Raw genomic sequence first — 13,665 nt, 5'->3', positions numbered from 1 at the left:
TTCTCCTTTGTTAAGCAAAGGCCCCACATCGGTCGAAAGAGCGTTGCACGTTCACATTCCTTGCCATATTCTAGTTTCTTTGTTTCCACTCCATCCAATCCAATTGTCTGCTAACAAACTTTCGACATTATCACTATTCTCTACATGTACATGAATATTTCGTTCCGCAACGAGAGCCTCGTGTTTCCCTTGTCCATCATGCCCGCCGCCAGTTGAATAGCCTGGCAAAAAACGCACCGATCCAGTCCACAAAAACCAGTCTAAAGAAAGACGCAAGCCAATTATCATTCCCAGTCACCTTGATGCCCGTAGAAACAGGACTCGAAAGCTGTGCTTCATCTGTAGCCTCTCCGTCTTCGACGCCCGGAACATCAGCGGGTACCACTGCGGCCTCGACTGCTTCCAAGGCTCTAGGAGTGGTCTCCCGCTGTTCGGAGTCCTGATCTTGTTCAGATCCAGCGAGCTCGGGTTCCTCGGCCACATCAATATCTGCCTCGCTTGGATCCGACGCCTCAATGCCCGCAGAAAGGTGTGTGTCCGGTTCGGGCACGGCTGCGTCATTCCCAGCACTCTGCGGACGGCTCGGAACCTGTTCGTCGTCGCCTGTCTGTTTCTCGACCGCATAAACATCGACTGCGGGTAACTCGACTGCAGATATCTCGACCGCAGAAATCTCGGCTGCAGATAACTCGACTGCAGGTAACTCAACTGCAGAGAGCTCGACTGCAGATATCTCCACTGCAGCTTCCTCGACTGTAGCTTCCTCGACTGCAAACTCCCCGACAGACTCCTCGACTGCAGATTCCTCGACGATGCAGTGCAGCGACGCACCAGAGATCGACGGTCGAAGGGAGTCTCTGCTACGCGAAACTGTGTGGGACTCCAGACGGACTTCTGACCGGTCTGCGCCCGAGTCGGTCGGCAGCATATCAACAACGGGCTCGTTGCTATGTCTCCGTCCGGGACCGACCACGGGCGACAGCGGGATGCCGTCGAACGAGGTCCGGTCTTCGTTCAGACCAGTCTCAATCGTCCGGACTTTCTCGAGAATCTCATCCCGGTTCGACGGGAATCTTTCCAGAGTTGGGTCATTCGGGTCAAAGGCCTCGTCGATGGCTTCCTCCGATGCGGACACATGTGAGAGTGCCTTCTCGCTCAGGACAGTGTCATTCTCGGCTGCGAGTTCATAGGCAAACATGGGGGCAGTGCTGCTACGACCATCGTCGGCGCTTGCGAGATTCTCGTGGCCTAAACTGGGGCCGATCTCGATCCTATCCCAGCCAAGAACGTGGGGCGGGGGAGAGTCGGGTGGCGGTGTGGGTGGTCTCTCGACGTGAGCGCTACGTAGACAGTTAGCAGAGGTGAAAGCAGGTAATCGGGCAGAGATGTCTTGCCTTTTCTGGTCGACCAGCGTGATTGTGTTGTTTTTGTTGCCCATGCTGTCGGTGGCAGTCGGAGCGGTTTCGTCCAGAATCCACCAATCACCGGTGCCAACTCTGAATTTGTACTCGACTATGGTGCCTGGGGATCCCTTGATGGTCTTGGTGAAAATCTGCTCCCCATTTTCCGTCTTTGAGTGTTCCATTTCCTGGGGCGTCCATGGCGGGCTCGAGTATGAGCCAGCTATGAAGAGCGGCGGATGGATCTCGGCCGACTTGTAGGAGATCTTGACCGACGAAGGTTCGGTATTCATTTTCGCTTCTGTGCTCGGGAAACTGTGTGCAGAGGGGATGAAGCACGGGGACGAGAAGCCCGTACGGTAGCAGATATAGATGAAAATATTTCGCTTCCCGCCGTAGGACGATGTCTCACTGCTGACTGGTCCTGCTTCGAGAACCAATGACGTAAGGGCGATTATGAGACAGTGCAGAGCGGAAGGGTGATGGAAGCAGCCGGGGAAGGCTAGAGGAAGGGCAGATGTGTAAGAACAGAGGAAGCAGGAGTCGAGAAGGACGGAAAATGAAATATAAGGTGAAGGACATGTAAATAGTCTGTTTGGTAAGGTAGGGGTTGATTTCCGGCAACGTCACCCAATACGGAATCTGATGATTGGGAGATGAAAACATGTCCTGGCCGCACCGCCTTTCCTGTCAGTTCCGAATGCGAACAAGCGCGGGAAAGGCCCTCAATGGTCGTATCGTATACGTGTATCCGAACAGCACATTGTGTCTTCCAACTGCTATGTAGGTAGCTCCCGTTTGTGCCAGTCGCAGCGACTGATCGGGCCACCCAAATGGCGCCACATATGCGGCACGCCACTAAGGATGGCTATGGTTTCGTTCCCATGTACGAGTACTCGTAATATTGCTGTGCGTTATTGCCTCGGCCCTATAACTGACCAAGTATATGTCTTCCTTCTATACTCCCTCCGCTGCTTCCTCCACTGCGATTTCGCTATTAGGGTTGGATCGCCGTGTTTCCCCTCTTTCCAGCGCTTGGGGAATATGGGCAGTTGACCTTGTGTACGAGTGACCTGGCGGAAAATCCGATACGTCACTTCGGACTATCCACCTTTGGTGAATGGGTCACGTGGAGATATGTCTTGTTCTGACCGACCTTCGCGTCTGGCTTTAAGTGGCTGCGGCAGATTAGATAAGAAAGAAGGCCAGAAAAATTCTCAATATGTACATATGTACATAGCATTTGCTGCATCCTCTCCACGGCTTTCACGATGTGGAAAGCAGCAGTGGGCTCGATCTGTCCGGTTTGCCGGTCAACGGTGGTGCTGGCAAGCCAAGTCCGTCCAGCACTGCCGCAAGTATGGCTCAGCGTGCAGACTCGTGGTCTTTCTGTTCGTCCGAGGCGCAAGACGCCGTCTCGCATGGTGCTGTCCGACACAGTCGCACAGCCACCACGACCGCCACAGGAACGGGGCAGCAGGCCACGACGCGGGTCCGACGGGCCCTTTGGCGGAATGAACCGCACGGTGGCCAATGTGCGGGCGCCTTTGCCGCAGACGGAAAGCAGCAGCAGCAAGGCCGACTCGTATCGGACCAAAGACCGGGGTGGCGACAAGGGGAAGCGATCGTTCAAGGCGCTGCGGATGCAGCAGTCGCTGGCCACGATCGGCTACGGGCAGCGGGCGCACATCAAGACGCGGATGCAGGAGGTGGAGGAGTTTGAGCAGTTCAACCTGCTGCCGTCTATCCAGACGGCCGTGACGTCGGACGCGCTGAAGGGCATGATCGACGTGAAGCCGACGCCGATCCAGCGGCTAGCGATCCCAGCCCTGCTGGGCCAGACGACAGACCGACGGCAGTCGCGCCAGCTGGCTGCGGGCGAGCGGCGTGACTTTCTTCTAGCGGCCGAGACGGGCTCGGGCAAGACACTCGCCTACCTGCTGCCGGTGATCGACGCGCTAAAGCGAGCAGAGGCTGCAGACGCCGACATTGCGGCGTACCAGCAACGAGTAGCCGAGGAGAAGGCGTGGCGCGACGATCCACAGCACCGCGGGGCGCCGTCCGAGCTGGAGCCACATCCGACGACGGCGCGGCCACGCGTGGTGATCCTGGTCCCGTCGGCCGAGCTGGTCAGCCAGGTCGGGGCCGTGGCCAAGGCGTTGTCGCATGCGGTCAAGTTCCGGACGGATCTGCTGTCGGCCAACGTGGCGCCCCGGATCATGGAACGCAACCTGTTCTCGCCAGCGGGCATCGACGTGGTCGTGGCCACGCCGCTGCTGCTCGCGACCATTGCTGAGTCGGATCCGAACGTGCTCTCGCGCGTGACGCATCTGGTCGTCGACGAGGCTGACTCGCTGCTGGACCGCAGCTTCTCGCCCGCCACCACGGCCATCATCGATCGCGCCCGGCCGTCGCTGCGACAGCTGATCCTCTGCTCGGCCACGATTCCTCGTCGCCTCGACAGCCTGCTGGCCGCTCAGTTTCCCCATATGCAGCGCATCACGACGCCCAACCTGCACGCGATCCCGCGCCGCGTCCAGCTGGGCGTCATCGACGTGTCTCGCGAGCCGTACCGGAACAACAAGAACCTGGCCTGTGCCGACGCCATCTGGTCCATCGGCAAGGAGGCCGAACGCCACGACGTCCACGGCCTCGCCGACAAGGACGAGACCGATGTTCGCCGCATCATGGTCTTTGTCAACGAGCGCGACAAGACCCAGGAGGTCGCCGACTATCTGCGGGCCAAGGGCATCGATGCCGTCGCCCTGCACCGAGACGCCGCCGAAAGCCGCCACTCCGACATGCTGGCCGCCTTCACGTCGACTGAGCCACGCAAACCCCGTGCTGCCACGGTCGAAGAGCCTGCTCGCGTCGTTGCTGGTCGCTCGCTGCCCAACACCAAGGTCATCGTCGCCACAGACCTCGCCTCGCGCGGCATCGATACCCTGGCCGTGCGCCACGTCGTCCTCTACGACGTCCCGCATACCACCATCGACTTTATTCACCGCCTCGGGCGCGCTGGCCGTATGGGCCGCCGTGGTCGTGGCATCGTGCTCGTCGGCAAGGAGGATCGCCGGGACATCGTGGCTGAGGTGCGCGAGAGCATGTACATGGGCCAGGCACTTGTATGATCTCTTTCGAGCTTTTTACTCTTCTCTGTCGTCAGTAGACGAAGCGAATAATAATAGCATCTCCAGGCGTTTATGACGTTCATCTTGTTGTGCTCCGCTTCTCGGTGATAACTGCTGTCTCCGTGCTAGTAACCATATCCATTGGTTCTGTTTACTTCTTTCCATCTGCCCTGACTAGCTGTAAAGCTTCTTACACTCCGGTGCCGAAGCGCATAACGGAATTAGTGGCAATTTAACCCCGTCGTATAAGCCAAAGTTTTCCGTTGACATTCAACTCAGCGTAGACTATAAGTTTGTGTCCCGCTTGCTAAGACGGTTGAGCCCAAGATAATTGAACATTGACATCTTCGGTTCTTCTTTCCTTGCAATCGACCATTCGCTTCTCCTATCTTCGCAATGGCAAGTCCAGCCTGCTGTCAACGCCCTCCTGTCACGGTCGAGTACAAGACCCAGGGCCGCTGGGATGAATTTGCAGGACTGAAGACATGTGCGGCCTTCCATAATATCCTGTCTGATCGTGTCCTTTTTTAGCCGCTGACGTGTCCGGCAGACATTGTTGGTCCCGAGAACGCCACCAAGGCCGTCATTGACATCTATGACGTCTTTGGCATGTGGCCCCAGACCCTGCAGGGCGCTGACCTCATCTCGGCCCTGACGGGCGCCCTGGTCATCGTGCCAGACTTCTTCGAGGGCTCGGCCGCTGGAATCGATTGGATCCCGGCCGACACTCCGGAGAAGCAGAAGCTGGTCGGCGAGTTCATCCAGACCAAGGCTAGCTTTGACAAGAACGTGCCCGCCCTGATGCGCGTCCGCAAGGCTCTTTCTGGCCGGTACCCTGCCGTGGACGACCACATCGGCGTCTTTGGCCTGTGCTGGGGTGGCAAGGTCGGCGTCCTGGCATCGGGTGCCGACAACGAGGGTCCAGGCCGGCGCTTCAACGTCTGCGGAACGGCACATCCTGGGTACGGCATTCTTTCTCTTCTTTCTCCTGAGATCGACCGCTAACCTGCATGATACAGACGTCTTGATATCAAGGATGGCGAGTCTCTCACCGCTCCATACATCTTGCTGGCGTCCAAGGACGAGCCGGCCGAGGTCGTCGAGGAGTACAGGACCCTGCTATCACAGCCTGGAAAGATCGGCGAGGTCGAGACGTATCCCGATATGCACCATGGCTGGATGGGTGCAAGGGCTGATTTGGCAAACGCCAGCAACGTGAAGGAGTACACGCGTGGTTATGAGCAGATTGCAGCCTTTTTTAAGAAGCATCTCTAAAAGAGGTGAAAGAGGAGGGTAATCGTTGAAGCTATCATGCCAAATACTGTGCGCGGACGGACTGATTTTGACACGCACGAGAACTGATGATGAGCACGATACTTTCTGAGAACTGTCACACCAGAGAGAAAAGAACTTTCAGGGGTTTAGAACCTCTAATATAAGCTGCAACAAATACAATGAATTGCAACGTGCTTGAATCCAGGTTACAGAATAGTATGAACACTTCTGAATCTTCGGCAATCTTACGAGAAGTCGCTCCTTTCAAGAGTTTGAACGAACTCGCCAATCTGGTCTGGAAGCTGTAGGGAGTTTTCGTATTTTAGTGGGGCATCTTGGCTGGTAGCTTTATCGATAAGAACCTTTGACAGAATTGTGATCTCCGTCACCCGTCAAAATTTAGGACTAACCTCCGTATGCGCTGTCTTTTAACGGGTTTAATTGTCTGCCACCCATACATTTCTGCTCATTCTACCCTTCATAGCAAATACCGATTATTTGCACTTGGTTCTTATTCAGGTTTCCTGTCCGCAATTTGTCGCCATGTCTCTGCCTCCACAGCTGATCCACGTTAAGAGAAAGCGGACCGAAGAGGGTCCTGTGCCCTCGTTTCTTCGTAAGTCTTTCCTCGTATTCTCCGTAGACAAAGCCTAACGCGCGGCCAGGAATCGAACAGACAACGAAGCGCCACCGTCGTGATGCCTTCCTGTACCGACGCCACGATCCGGTAGAAGCGGCCGCCCGGGCTGCCAGAGCCGCAGCAGCCGAATCCGAATCCGGCACTGCTGCAGGACGACCACCTGTGATTCAGACCAGCCCGAGTGCTGGAAAGAAGAGGAAGAAGGCGGACGAAGCCAGTATTGCCAGTATCATTGCCCCCCAGAAAGAGGAGAACGAGGCGGGCGACGTTCCGGTGGCCACCCTATCTGTAGAGCCGCGCCGGTTTCACCTGTCACGAGAGACGCTGCTAGGCTCCAAAGCTGGAGGAGGTTCAGCACCGCCTCTGGGCGTATCTGGAATTGCTGGGATCCGCAAGAGTACGCGCTACAGGGGCAGATCGTCATCGACAGTGGATTCGGTGGTGTTCATCGAGCGAAGCAAGCGACGACACAGGATAGGTGCTTCTCGTGGGAGCATCAGCAGCAGGACAGAGAATGTGGCAGGAAGTGGCCAGCCGGCCAGCGGCGGTATGTCGCCAGCTGTGATGGTGGAGGCGCCGTCTCCGGTCCGAGCGTCGACGTCTACATCTTCTGCACCGTTTGTTTCGCGTCTCCCCAAGCGGCCCAGCTGGCGGGGGCCGCTCCGGTCTGCCAGCGAAGCGTCTGCCGGGGCGTCAACGTCTCCGGCTGGGGAGGTTGCTGACGAGGTTGCTCCCGGTTCCAGCGACAAGGCCCCAGCGCTGCCACAGACGGTCTCGAACCGGCAGTGGGACACGGACATGGACCGGCTGACGCAGGAGATGAACAACTACACGCTGGAGATCATCGGGCGCAACCTGGCACGGATGGACCAGGAGGCCAAGACGGCAGAGACGCGACGGGAAGCAGCAAAGAAAAGGACGGAGACGTCGGAGATGGTGGCGGTGATCGCTGCGGAGAAGAGGAAGGCTGCGTACGCCAAGTACAAGCCCAAGCCGGTTCCGCGTTATGCTGAGCGTCAGGCGCTTGCCCAGGACGGCGCCGACAAGGCAGAGGGCGAGGACGAGGACGGGACAGCCTCAAACAGCGACAACGGCAGCGAAACCGACGACGACGATGACTACGTCACCGAGACATATGTGCGCGTTCCTGGCCACGAGGTGAAACAGACCGGCGACGCAGAGCCGGGCAGTGTCGGCCTGCTCGTCTTCGACAACGAGCCGGACATTGAAGTCTTTTACGGGGCGGAAGAAGAGAGCTCGGACGAGTTTGACGACGACGAAGATGAAAACGGTAGGCGTCTCCGATGCGCGGCCGCACGGCCAAAAAGAAAGCCGCATTGCTTACAGTCCTGTCTTGACAGCCGAGAACTACTACACGCACGACTACCCCGAAGACGAGGTGGCGTCGGACGACGAATTCGACCGGGATGCGTACCACTACCTGACGGGCAATGCCTCCGATCTGGAGGAGTTTGAGGAATCCGGCGACGAGGAGACGGACAAGGGCTTCAAAGGCAGCGTCGAGAAGCTCTTCCCAGGCGCTCGGTTCCCTGGTGTTGACGGCATCTGAGCTGTACGTCATCCGAGTATACTGCTACCTCGTCAGTTTGGCCAAGCCTGGGTATGCTACGGAAAGTAGATAATGGGCCTTTGTCTCTATTTGATATCTGCTACTCCAATTCGAACAGCTGTCTCCAGCCGTCACAGAAAATGTGCTGACATAAGTGAGACACATGTGCGATAAGATAAAAGCCGAGGCACATTCACCCCATAGTGTTATGATGAAGATCATGTTCCATCGAAGAGCGGTGAGCTCTATTCCTGCGCGACATATGCAACATCCTGCTCATTCCGAGACATGCCGCTGGAGGTCATCTACGTTGTGAGGCATGGGGTGAGTTTCAGAAGAAGGACACGGCTTGAAGCAGGGCCGCGGTATTGACTGGTCAAACAGTTCCGGTCCAATTGGCTGGTGGACCCTTCCACAGGCGACTACAAGGCATATGTGCGGTCGCCGACCGGCATTGCAGCAGATCCAGCGCTGACGTCGCACGGCGTCGACCAGGCGCGCGAGCTGGCAGCGCATCTGGCCGCCACGTCAACCGATGGAGCATTGCATGGAGCTGCCGGTGATGATGATGTTGCTGCTGGAATGGGGGGCCGTCCTGCTGCTCTGCCGGTGGAGCGCATCTATTGCAGTCCGTACTACCGGTGTCTGCAGACGATCCAGCCGTTTGTCCAGGCGATGGCCGCGCGAGAAAGGGAGACAGCCAAGACGACAGCCGAGCGTACGGCCGACAGCAGCAACACGCACAAGCCTCCCTGGTGGGCCGTCCGCTGCGAGCCCGGCCTGGTCGACTGGTTTGGCCCGGCACCGTTTGAGCACCCGCAGCCGGCCCCGGTGTCGGTGCTGCAGAGCCGGTTTTTTCCCTGGATCGACGTGTCGGCATCGGCGTCATCCAGCGTCGTGCCGCCACGCCACGGCGAGACCATGGCCCAGCTGCATGCCCGCGTGGCCGCCTGTCTGGACCACATCGTGCGGCAGTGCGACGCGGACGGCGTGCGGACCGTGCTGCTGTGCTCACATGCGGCGCCGATCATCGCGCTCGGCCGCGTGCTCACGGGCCGGCTGCCCGACGACGTGGCCGTCGAGGACTTTGGCGTCTTCACCTGCGGCCTCAGCCTCTTCCGGCGCCGGCACCAACGGCAGCAGCAGCTGCGATCAGACGACACAGACACGTGCAACACTGAACAGCACAGACAGGAGGCGAAGGGGCCTGTGCCCTGGGACGACCGCCAGCACACGCTGGCAGGCCAGGCCTGGACTCACGGACGCGGCATCGCTGGCGGCTGGGACTGTGAGGTCAACTGTGACTGCAGCTTCTTGAGCGGAGGCGAGGAACGAGGATGGTACGTAGGCTTCTCTAAACCCCCTGCCTTTTGGTTTCTTTTTTTTTCTTTTTTTTTGCTGCTGCTTTGACTTCGTCTTTGTCTGGTCCCATACTCCGTATTCTCACCTTCTTTCCCACTACCTGCACAATCGCTCGGCTACTCTTGTTGCGTTCTCTCCTGTCCTCTCAGGCGCTCGCCTATTCAGACAGCGGCTCCCTCAGCCCCTTTTTCCTGCGTGTCTCTGTTCGGTCGCCCCATCTCCCAATGCAAATACGTGCTCTGTTTCTCTCTCCCGTCACAGTGCTTCATACTCCGTATGCATTGCACGGATTACCCGGGGGGAGGCGGTACCTGCGTCCGATGTCAGACACGCAGGTGGCTGATGATGACGGATTTGCGGCTTACACCAGTACAGGCGATTCAGTGGTGATGATGAGGCTTATGACGGAGTGGGACGGCAGGGGACCCCCGTTCTAGATGCCGGACTTGAACTTGGTGCTGTGGTGCAGGGACGCCAATCGGACAGCACTGCTGATCCGCATTCAGCCCAGCCGGAGCCACGAGCAAGCAGGGTTGACCATGGCGATGGAAGCGGAGGGGAAGGACGAGGAGGAGGAGGGGGAGGAGAGCGCGGCCGGGGCAGTGCAAAACCCCGGCTATAATGTGCAGAGCTGAAGAGGCTGCATGACGGAGATGCACGATATGCATATGCGAACAGGGGAAATGCACACGACAGAGTGATGGCATTGCTTTCATTACGTGTTACAATCTCTGTTCGTCCGCTTAGCTCCCTCGTCCGTCTCCTTATTTGTGCTTTCTTTTCTCGTCTACTAGGAGGCATTATGCTGTCTGTGCATGCATTTGTGAGACAACGTGTATGCACGGGTCAGGGCGTCTCTGAGGACCACTCTCAATACGGAGTCTGTTGTGGCACTCATCCCGACAGGCCAATCAATCTTCAACATTACCACTGTCCTGCATGGTGTCCGGGCTCGTCTTCCTGTTTCGCCCCTGCTCTTACTATGTACGACTAGCAGAGAGAAGGGCAGGGTGTCCATAAGCAAGGGGAGATTGGGGACTGTCATGCTTTCGTCGCTGCCTCTCTTCCTGGTGGACGGAAGCCACAAAGGGAACTTTCACCTACGCTGTTAGCCGGGTCTGATGCAAGGGATCCTCGGTTGTGCTGTATCCCGCCATTCTATACACATCTTTCACGGCTATCGACATGCACGCTTTTGGTGAAGAACAGCCCTCCCTTGCTTTCCCTTTGTCGGAAACCCTTCACTGACAGGAGAAAACGGTGCGGTGTTTGCTTTTGCAGCGGGCGAGACGTGCTTCCTTGTCATGCTGAGTCTGAGAAGCTGCGACGATCGGAGCAGAGCTCTGTTGCGTCTCCCCGATCGGTAGGAAGATTGGCCGCCGACTAGATCGATGAGCACAAGCGCTACCACCCCATAGCACATCTTGCCTTGTTGACACTAGGCTCTCGGACCTGAAAGATTACCAGCGATTACGACAGACTTGGGGCGAGCGGACGAGCTGCAAGGTTGGCCCCAGGGTGCGATGGTGACAAAGGAGAGGAGCAGTGCATAGACCGCGTTACCGGACGGTTCCGCCTGCACCTCCTCCCTGCATTCTTCTCCCGGCTGTCAGTCAGCACGAGCGGTCTCAACGAAAAATGTCTGCACGCTAATCGTGTGGCGCCTTTCGCTTTCTTTTCATTCCCGTCTTCTACTTCTCCTCTGTCTGGGCGTACGGGGGTAGGAGGAGCGCTGGTGGAGGCAAAGTCACGGACTGTTGTTTCTCTGCGGGCGCAGAAATGCCCCACAGATCGAAGGTTCTCCATGCAAGCGACGTGCCATAGTACTGCCGGCTCGTTTCCTAGTATGCACGCCTTTTTTTTTCTCGCTTTCTTTTTTTCCAACCCTCACGCCTCCTGGGTGCCTATGGGAGCTGAACGCCCACAGCACGGGTGAGACGGCCTATACTCGGGCTGGGAAGGATCTGCGGACGGCCAGTCAACGGCGCCCCTCACCTGCGCCAGTATGCGCCGGTCCAGCGAGCCAGCGAGCCAGCCCCGTTGCTCGAAATAGACAAGCCTGGCGATCAGAACACTGGTGGCTCACCTGGAGGCGCGTACGGATGTGACTGATCAGATCAAATAGCATCCTATGCAATGGTCCACAGGCATGCTGTAGCTCTGACTGACTCGTCGTGAAAGCCATGAACAATGGGGCGGCTGAGATGCTCGCACGTCCGGTAGCTGACCGAGCGCTGACAGGGCGCACTTGCTCGGGCATCCAATCAACGGCAAGATGCTGCCTGTGAGGGAGCTGCAGCTGGCTCGGTACAGATACATAACACGCACAAGCGATGCTGCTGTGAACTTTATTTTGCGTAGAGATACACAGGGAGCACTAACACGTAGGCCACATAACCTGATTGGTGGACATTTCCCAGCGGTCTGGAAGTTGTGGATCCGCTATTGCGGGAGCTTCCCTATTGGCCAGCCACTGGAATGGCGCACTCTCACCATCAGCGTATCATCCCTCTGTCTCTGCATTCTCGCACACGGTCTGCGACACCGAAAAGTGATGCAAAGGTCGAGGACTTGCAGGAATACTTGCACATTGTGTGTCGGCCGCCCCAAGACCGCCTCTGCTAGTCTTGGCGTCTGTCACTTATCATCTCCTGTTTTGGCTTGTGTTTCGCGAGAGGCTTAGAGTCCGGCAGTACGGCTGAGGTGCAGTAGCATTTGGCCGTAGCGTGAAGCACGGAGAACGTAGCCGTACTCCGTAACCCGGATTCTTCATTGTTTTGGAACCACGGATTAACTACAACTAGCAGAGGCACCGAATGCAACATTACGACACGACCATGTTACCGACGAATTTCTGTGCATGGGCCAGCAGCCAATAGAGCATGCCTGTACGTAGTAGTGCGTAATGCCAGGGTAGGAGTGGTCGATAGCAGTGGTAAAAGAGAAAGCTGGTCTAAATTTCTCTTCAGCTCATTTCGTTAATGCTGGGGTTTGAGACGGGCAGCCTCTACTCCACCTCTACTCGGTTGATCCGGTGAGAGCGATAGCCGGGGGTATGTAAGCTAAGAGAAATGCGAGTACGTACCACGGAGTATGTAGTCCAAGGAAGGTAGGGGTAAGGAGGGGATCTAGTACTATGTACTATGTACGGAGTATTGCGGAGCACTCCGTATGTTCGTGCAGAGCCGGCCGTTGTGTTTATGCATGCTGCGAAGCACAAGTGCCCCAAGGACCTCAGCAAGTACTCGTACTCGTGCAGCAGTGAGGTATGTATCTTAGTACTCCGTACATGCATCGCACAGTGGCGGGACGAGGGAGAGATCCTAGCAAACAAGGTAAGCTTTGGTGATAGCAGAAGACGCTAGGAGGAATGCTAAGCCCAGAAAGATTAGCATATGTGGAGAAGGGTACTTGACTACGGACCGGTCCCGCCGTACTTGTAGCTGATGTTGTGGCACACGCTGACCTGAGTGGCCAGCTGCTCGGGCAGGCTAGCAGGTTCCCAATCTCCAGCAGCAAGGGAGAGAGGGGGTGTTGGGGGACCGGCCGTGTAAAAACCGGGTGAAGACGCCTCTGTGATGGAAGTTGGATGCCTCATCTTTCCCTTTGTCTCTCTTCCTGGCGGGACAATGCACTTATTGGGCAGGTCGTACATGGTGCTGCAGCCCGTCCCAAGCCACGATCTGCGGCATGCAAGTGAGATAACGGCCGGACATGCATCTTGTGGCACACATCCTATGGAAAGAGGCGCACGAGAGCAGGATGTGTTGGGGCCTGGACCCGAGGAAAGGTTGGTTCTGCCCCGGTCCCTGTAGAGCGCAAATCGGGTAGACGCTAGCAGGCTGGACCAGGTTCTGGCTCTATACATACTCCGTAGGACTCCGTAAGTAGGCTGACAAGCTAGCCGGAGTGGGCGATGGCGCGTTGCCCCGGAGGCAGGCCAGAGACTTCCGACGATGCTAAAACATTCAAAAACCTGCATGGAGCAGCTGGTGTGCGAGCTTGCGTGCGTCCGCGTACATACACCGTCACGACTGGTCCGCAGAACTTCCGCAGGCATGGCATTTCACGTACTGCGGTGTGCCGTGTCCCCTGGTTCTTCATAGACTGGCCAGCAGGCGGGATGCAACGACAGGACCGACGGAAGGTAGACGGGTAAAAAGGGACCAGACGGACAGGCGGCTGTAACAGGTGCTTGGGATGATATCGTACCATACGAGATACGAGACAGATTGACAGCGGCGAGCGAGAGCTGACATGTGACAAGTGACAAGAGGCCCGAGAGAG

The 13,665-nt window shown here is 57.3% G+C and overlaps 6 protein-coding genes across 6 annotated transcripts; 4 read left to right on the top strand and 2 right to left on the bottom strand.

Moving 5' to 3' along the window:
- Positions 1-196: 196 nt before the first annotated feature.
- Positions 197-1,693, bottom strand: CMQ_7307 (uncharacterized protein; the record flags this gene model as incomplete). Its single annotated transcript, XM_014314312.1, has 2 exons — positions 197-1,340; positions 1,479-1,693. The coding sequence occupies 2 exons, from the start codon at positions 1,691-1,693 to the stop codon at positions 197-199; spliced, it is 1,359 nt and encodes a 452-aa protein (XP_014169787.1).
- A 978-nt stretch (positions 1,694-2,671) lies between these two features.
- CMQ_7609 (ATP-dependent RNA helicase) lies at positions 2,672-4,531 on the top strand (the record flags this gene model as incomplete). The annotated part of the gene is made up of 1 exon (XM_014314614.1): positions 2,672-4,531. One exon carries the CDS (start codon positions 2,672-2,674, stop codon positions 4,529-4,531), a length of 1,860 nt encoding a protein of 619 aa, XP_014170089.1.
- Positions 4,532-4,927: 396 nt separating this feature from the next.
- CMQ_7700 (dienelactone hydrolase family protein) lies at positions 4,928-5,806 on the top strand (the record flags this gene model as incomplete). The annotated part of the gene is made up of 3 exons (XM_014314705.1): positions 4,928-5,018; positions 5,082-5,493; positions 5,551-5,806. 3 exons carry the CDS (start codon positions 4,928-4,930, stop codon positions 5,804-5,806), a joined length of 759 nt encoding a protein of 252 aa, XP_014170180.1.
- Positions 5,807-6,349: 543 nt separating this feature from the next.
- CMQ_7553 (uncharacterized protein) lies at positions 6,350-8,016 on the top strand (the record flags this gene model as incomplete). Its single annotated transcript, XM_014314558.1, has 3 exons — positions 6,350-6,422; positions 6,472-7,737; positions 7,808-8,016. 3 exons carry the CDS (start codon positions 6,350-6,352, stop codon positions 8,014-8,016), a joined length of 1,548 nt encoding a protein of 515 aa, XP_014170033.1.
- A 288-nt stretch (positions 8,017-8,304) lies between these two features.
- On the top strand, positions 8,305-9,815 carry CMQ_7335 (phosphoglycerate mutase family protein; the record flags this gene model as incomplete). Its single annotated transcript, XM_014314340.1, has 3 exons — positions 8,305-8,340; positions 8,401-9,356; positions 9,749-9,815. 3 exons carry the CDS (start codon positions 8,305-8,307, stop codon positions 9,813-9,815), a joined length of 1,059 nt encoding a protein of 352 aa, XP_014169815.1.
- Positions 9,816-12,793: 2,978 nt separating this feature from the next.
- CMQ_7218 (uncharacterized protein) lies at positions 12,794-13,438 on the bottom strand (the record flags this gene model as incomplete). Its single annotated transcript, XM_014314223.1, has 1 exon — positions 12,794-13,438. One exon carries the CDS (start codon positions 13,436-13,438, stop codon positions 12,794-12,796), a length of 645 nt encoding a protein of 214 aa, XP_014169698.1.
- Positions 13,439-13,665: the final 227 nt, after the last annotated feature.

Source organism: Grosmannia clavigera, assembly GCF_000143105.1.
Source record: "Grosmannia clavigera kw1407 unplaced genomic scaffold GCSC_173, whole genome shotgun sequence".
In the NCBI taxonomy this organism is placed as follows: Eukaryota; Fungi; Ascomycota; class Sordariomycetes; order Ophiostomatales; family Ophiostomataceae; genus Leptographium; species Leptographium clavigerum.
This window is presented reverse-complemented; position numbering and strand designations above follow the sequence as displayed.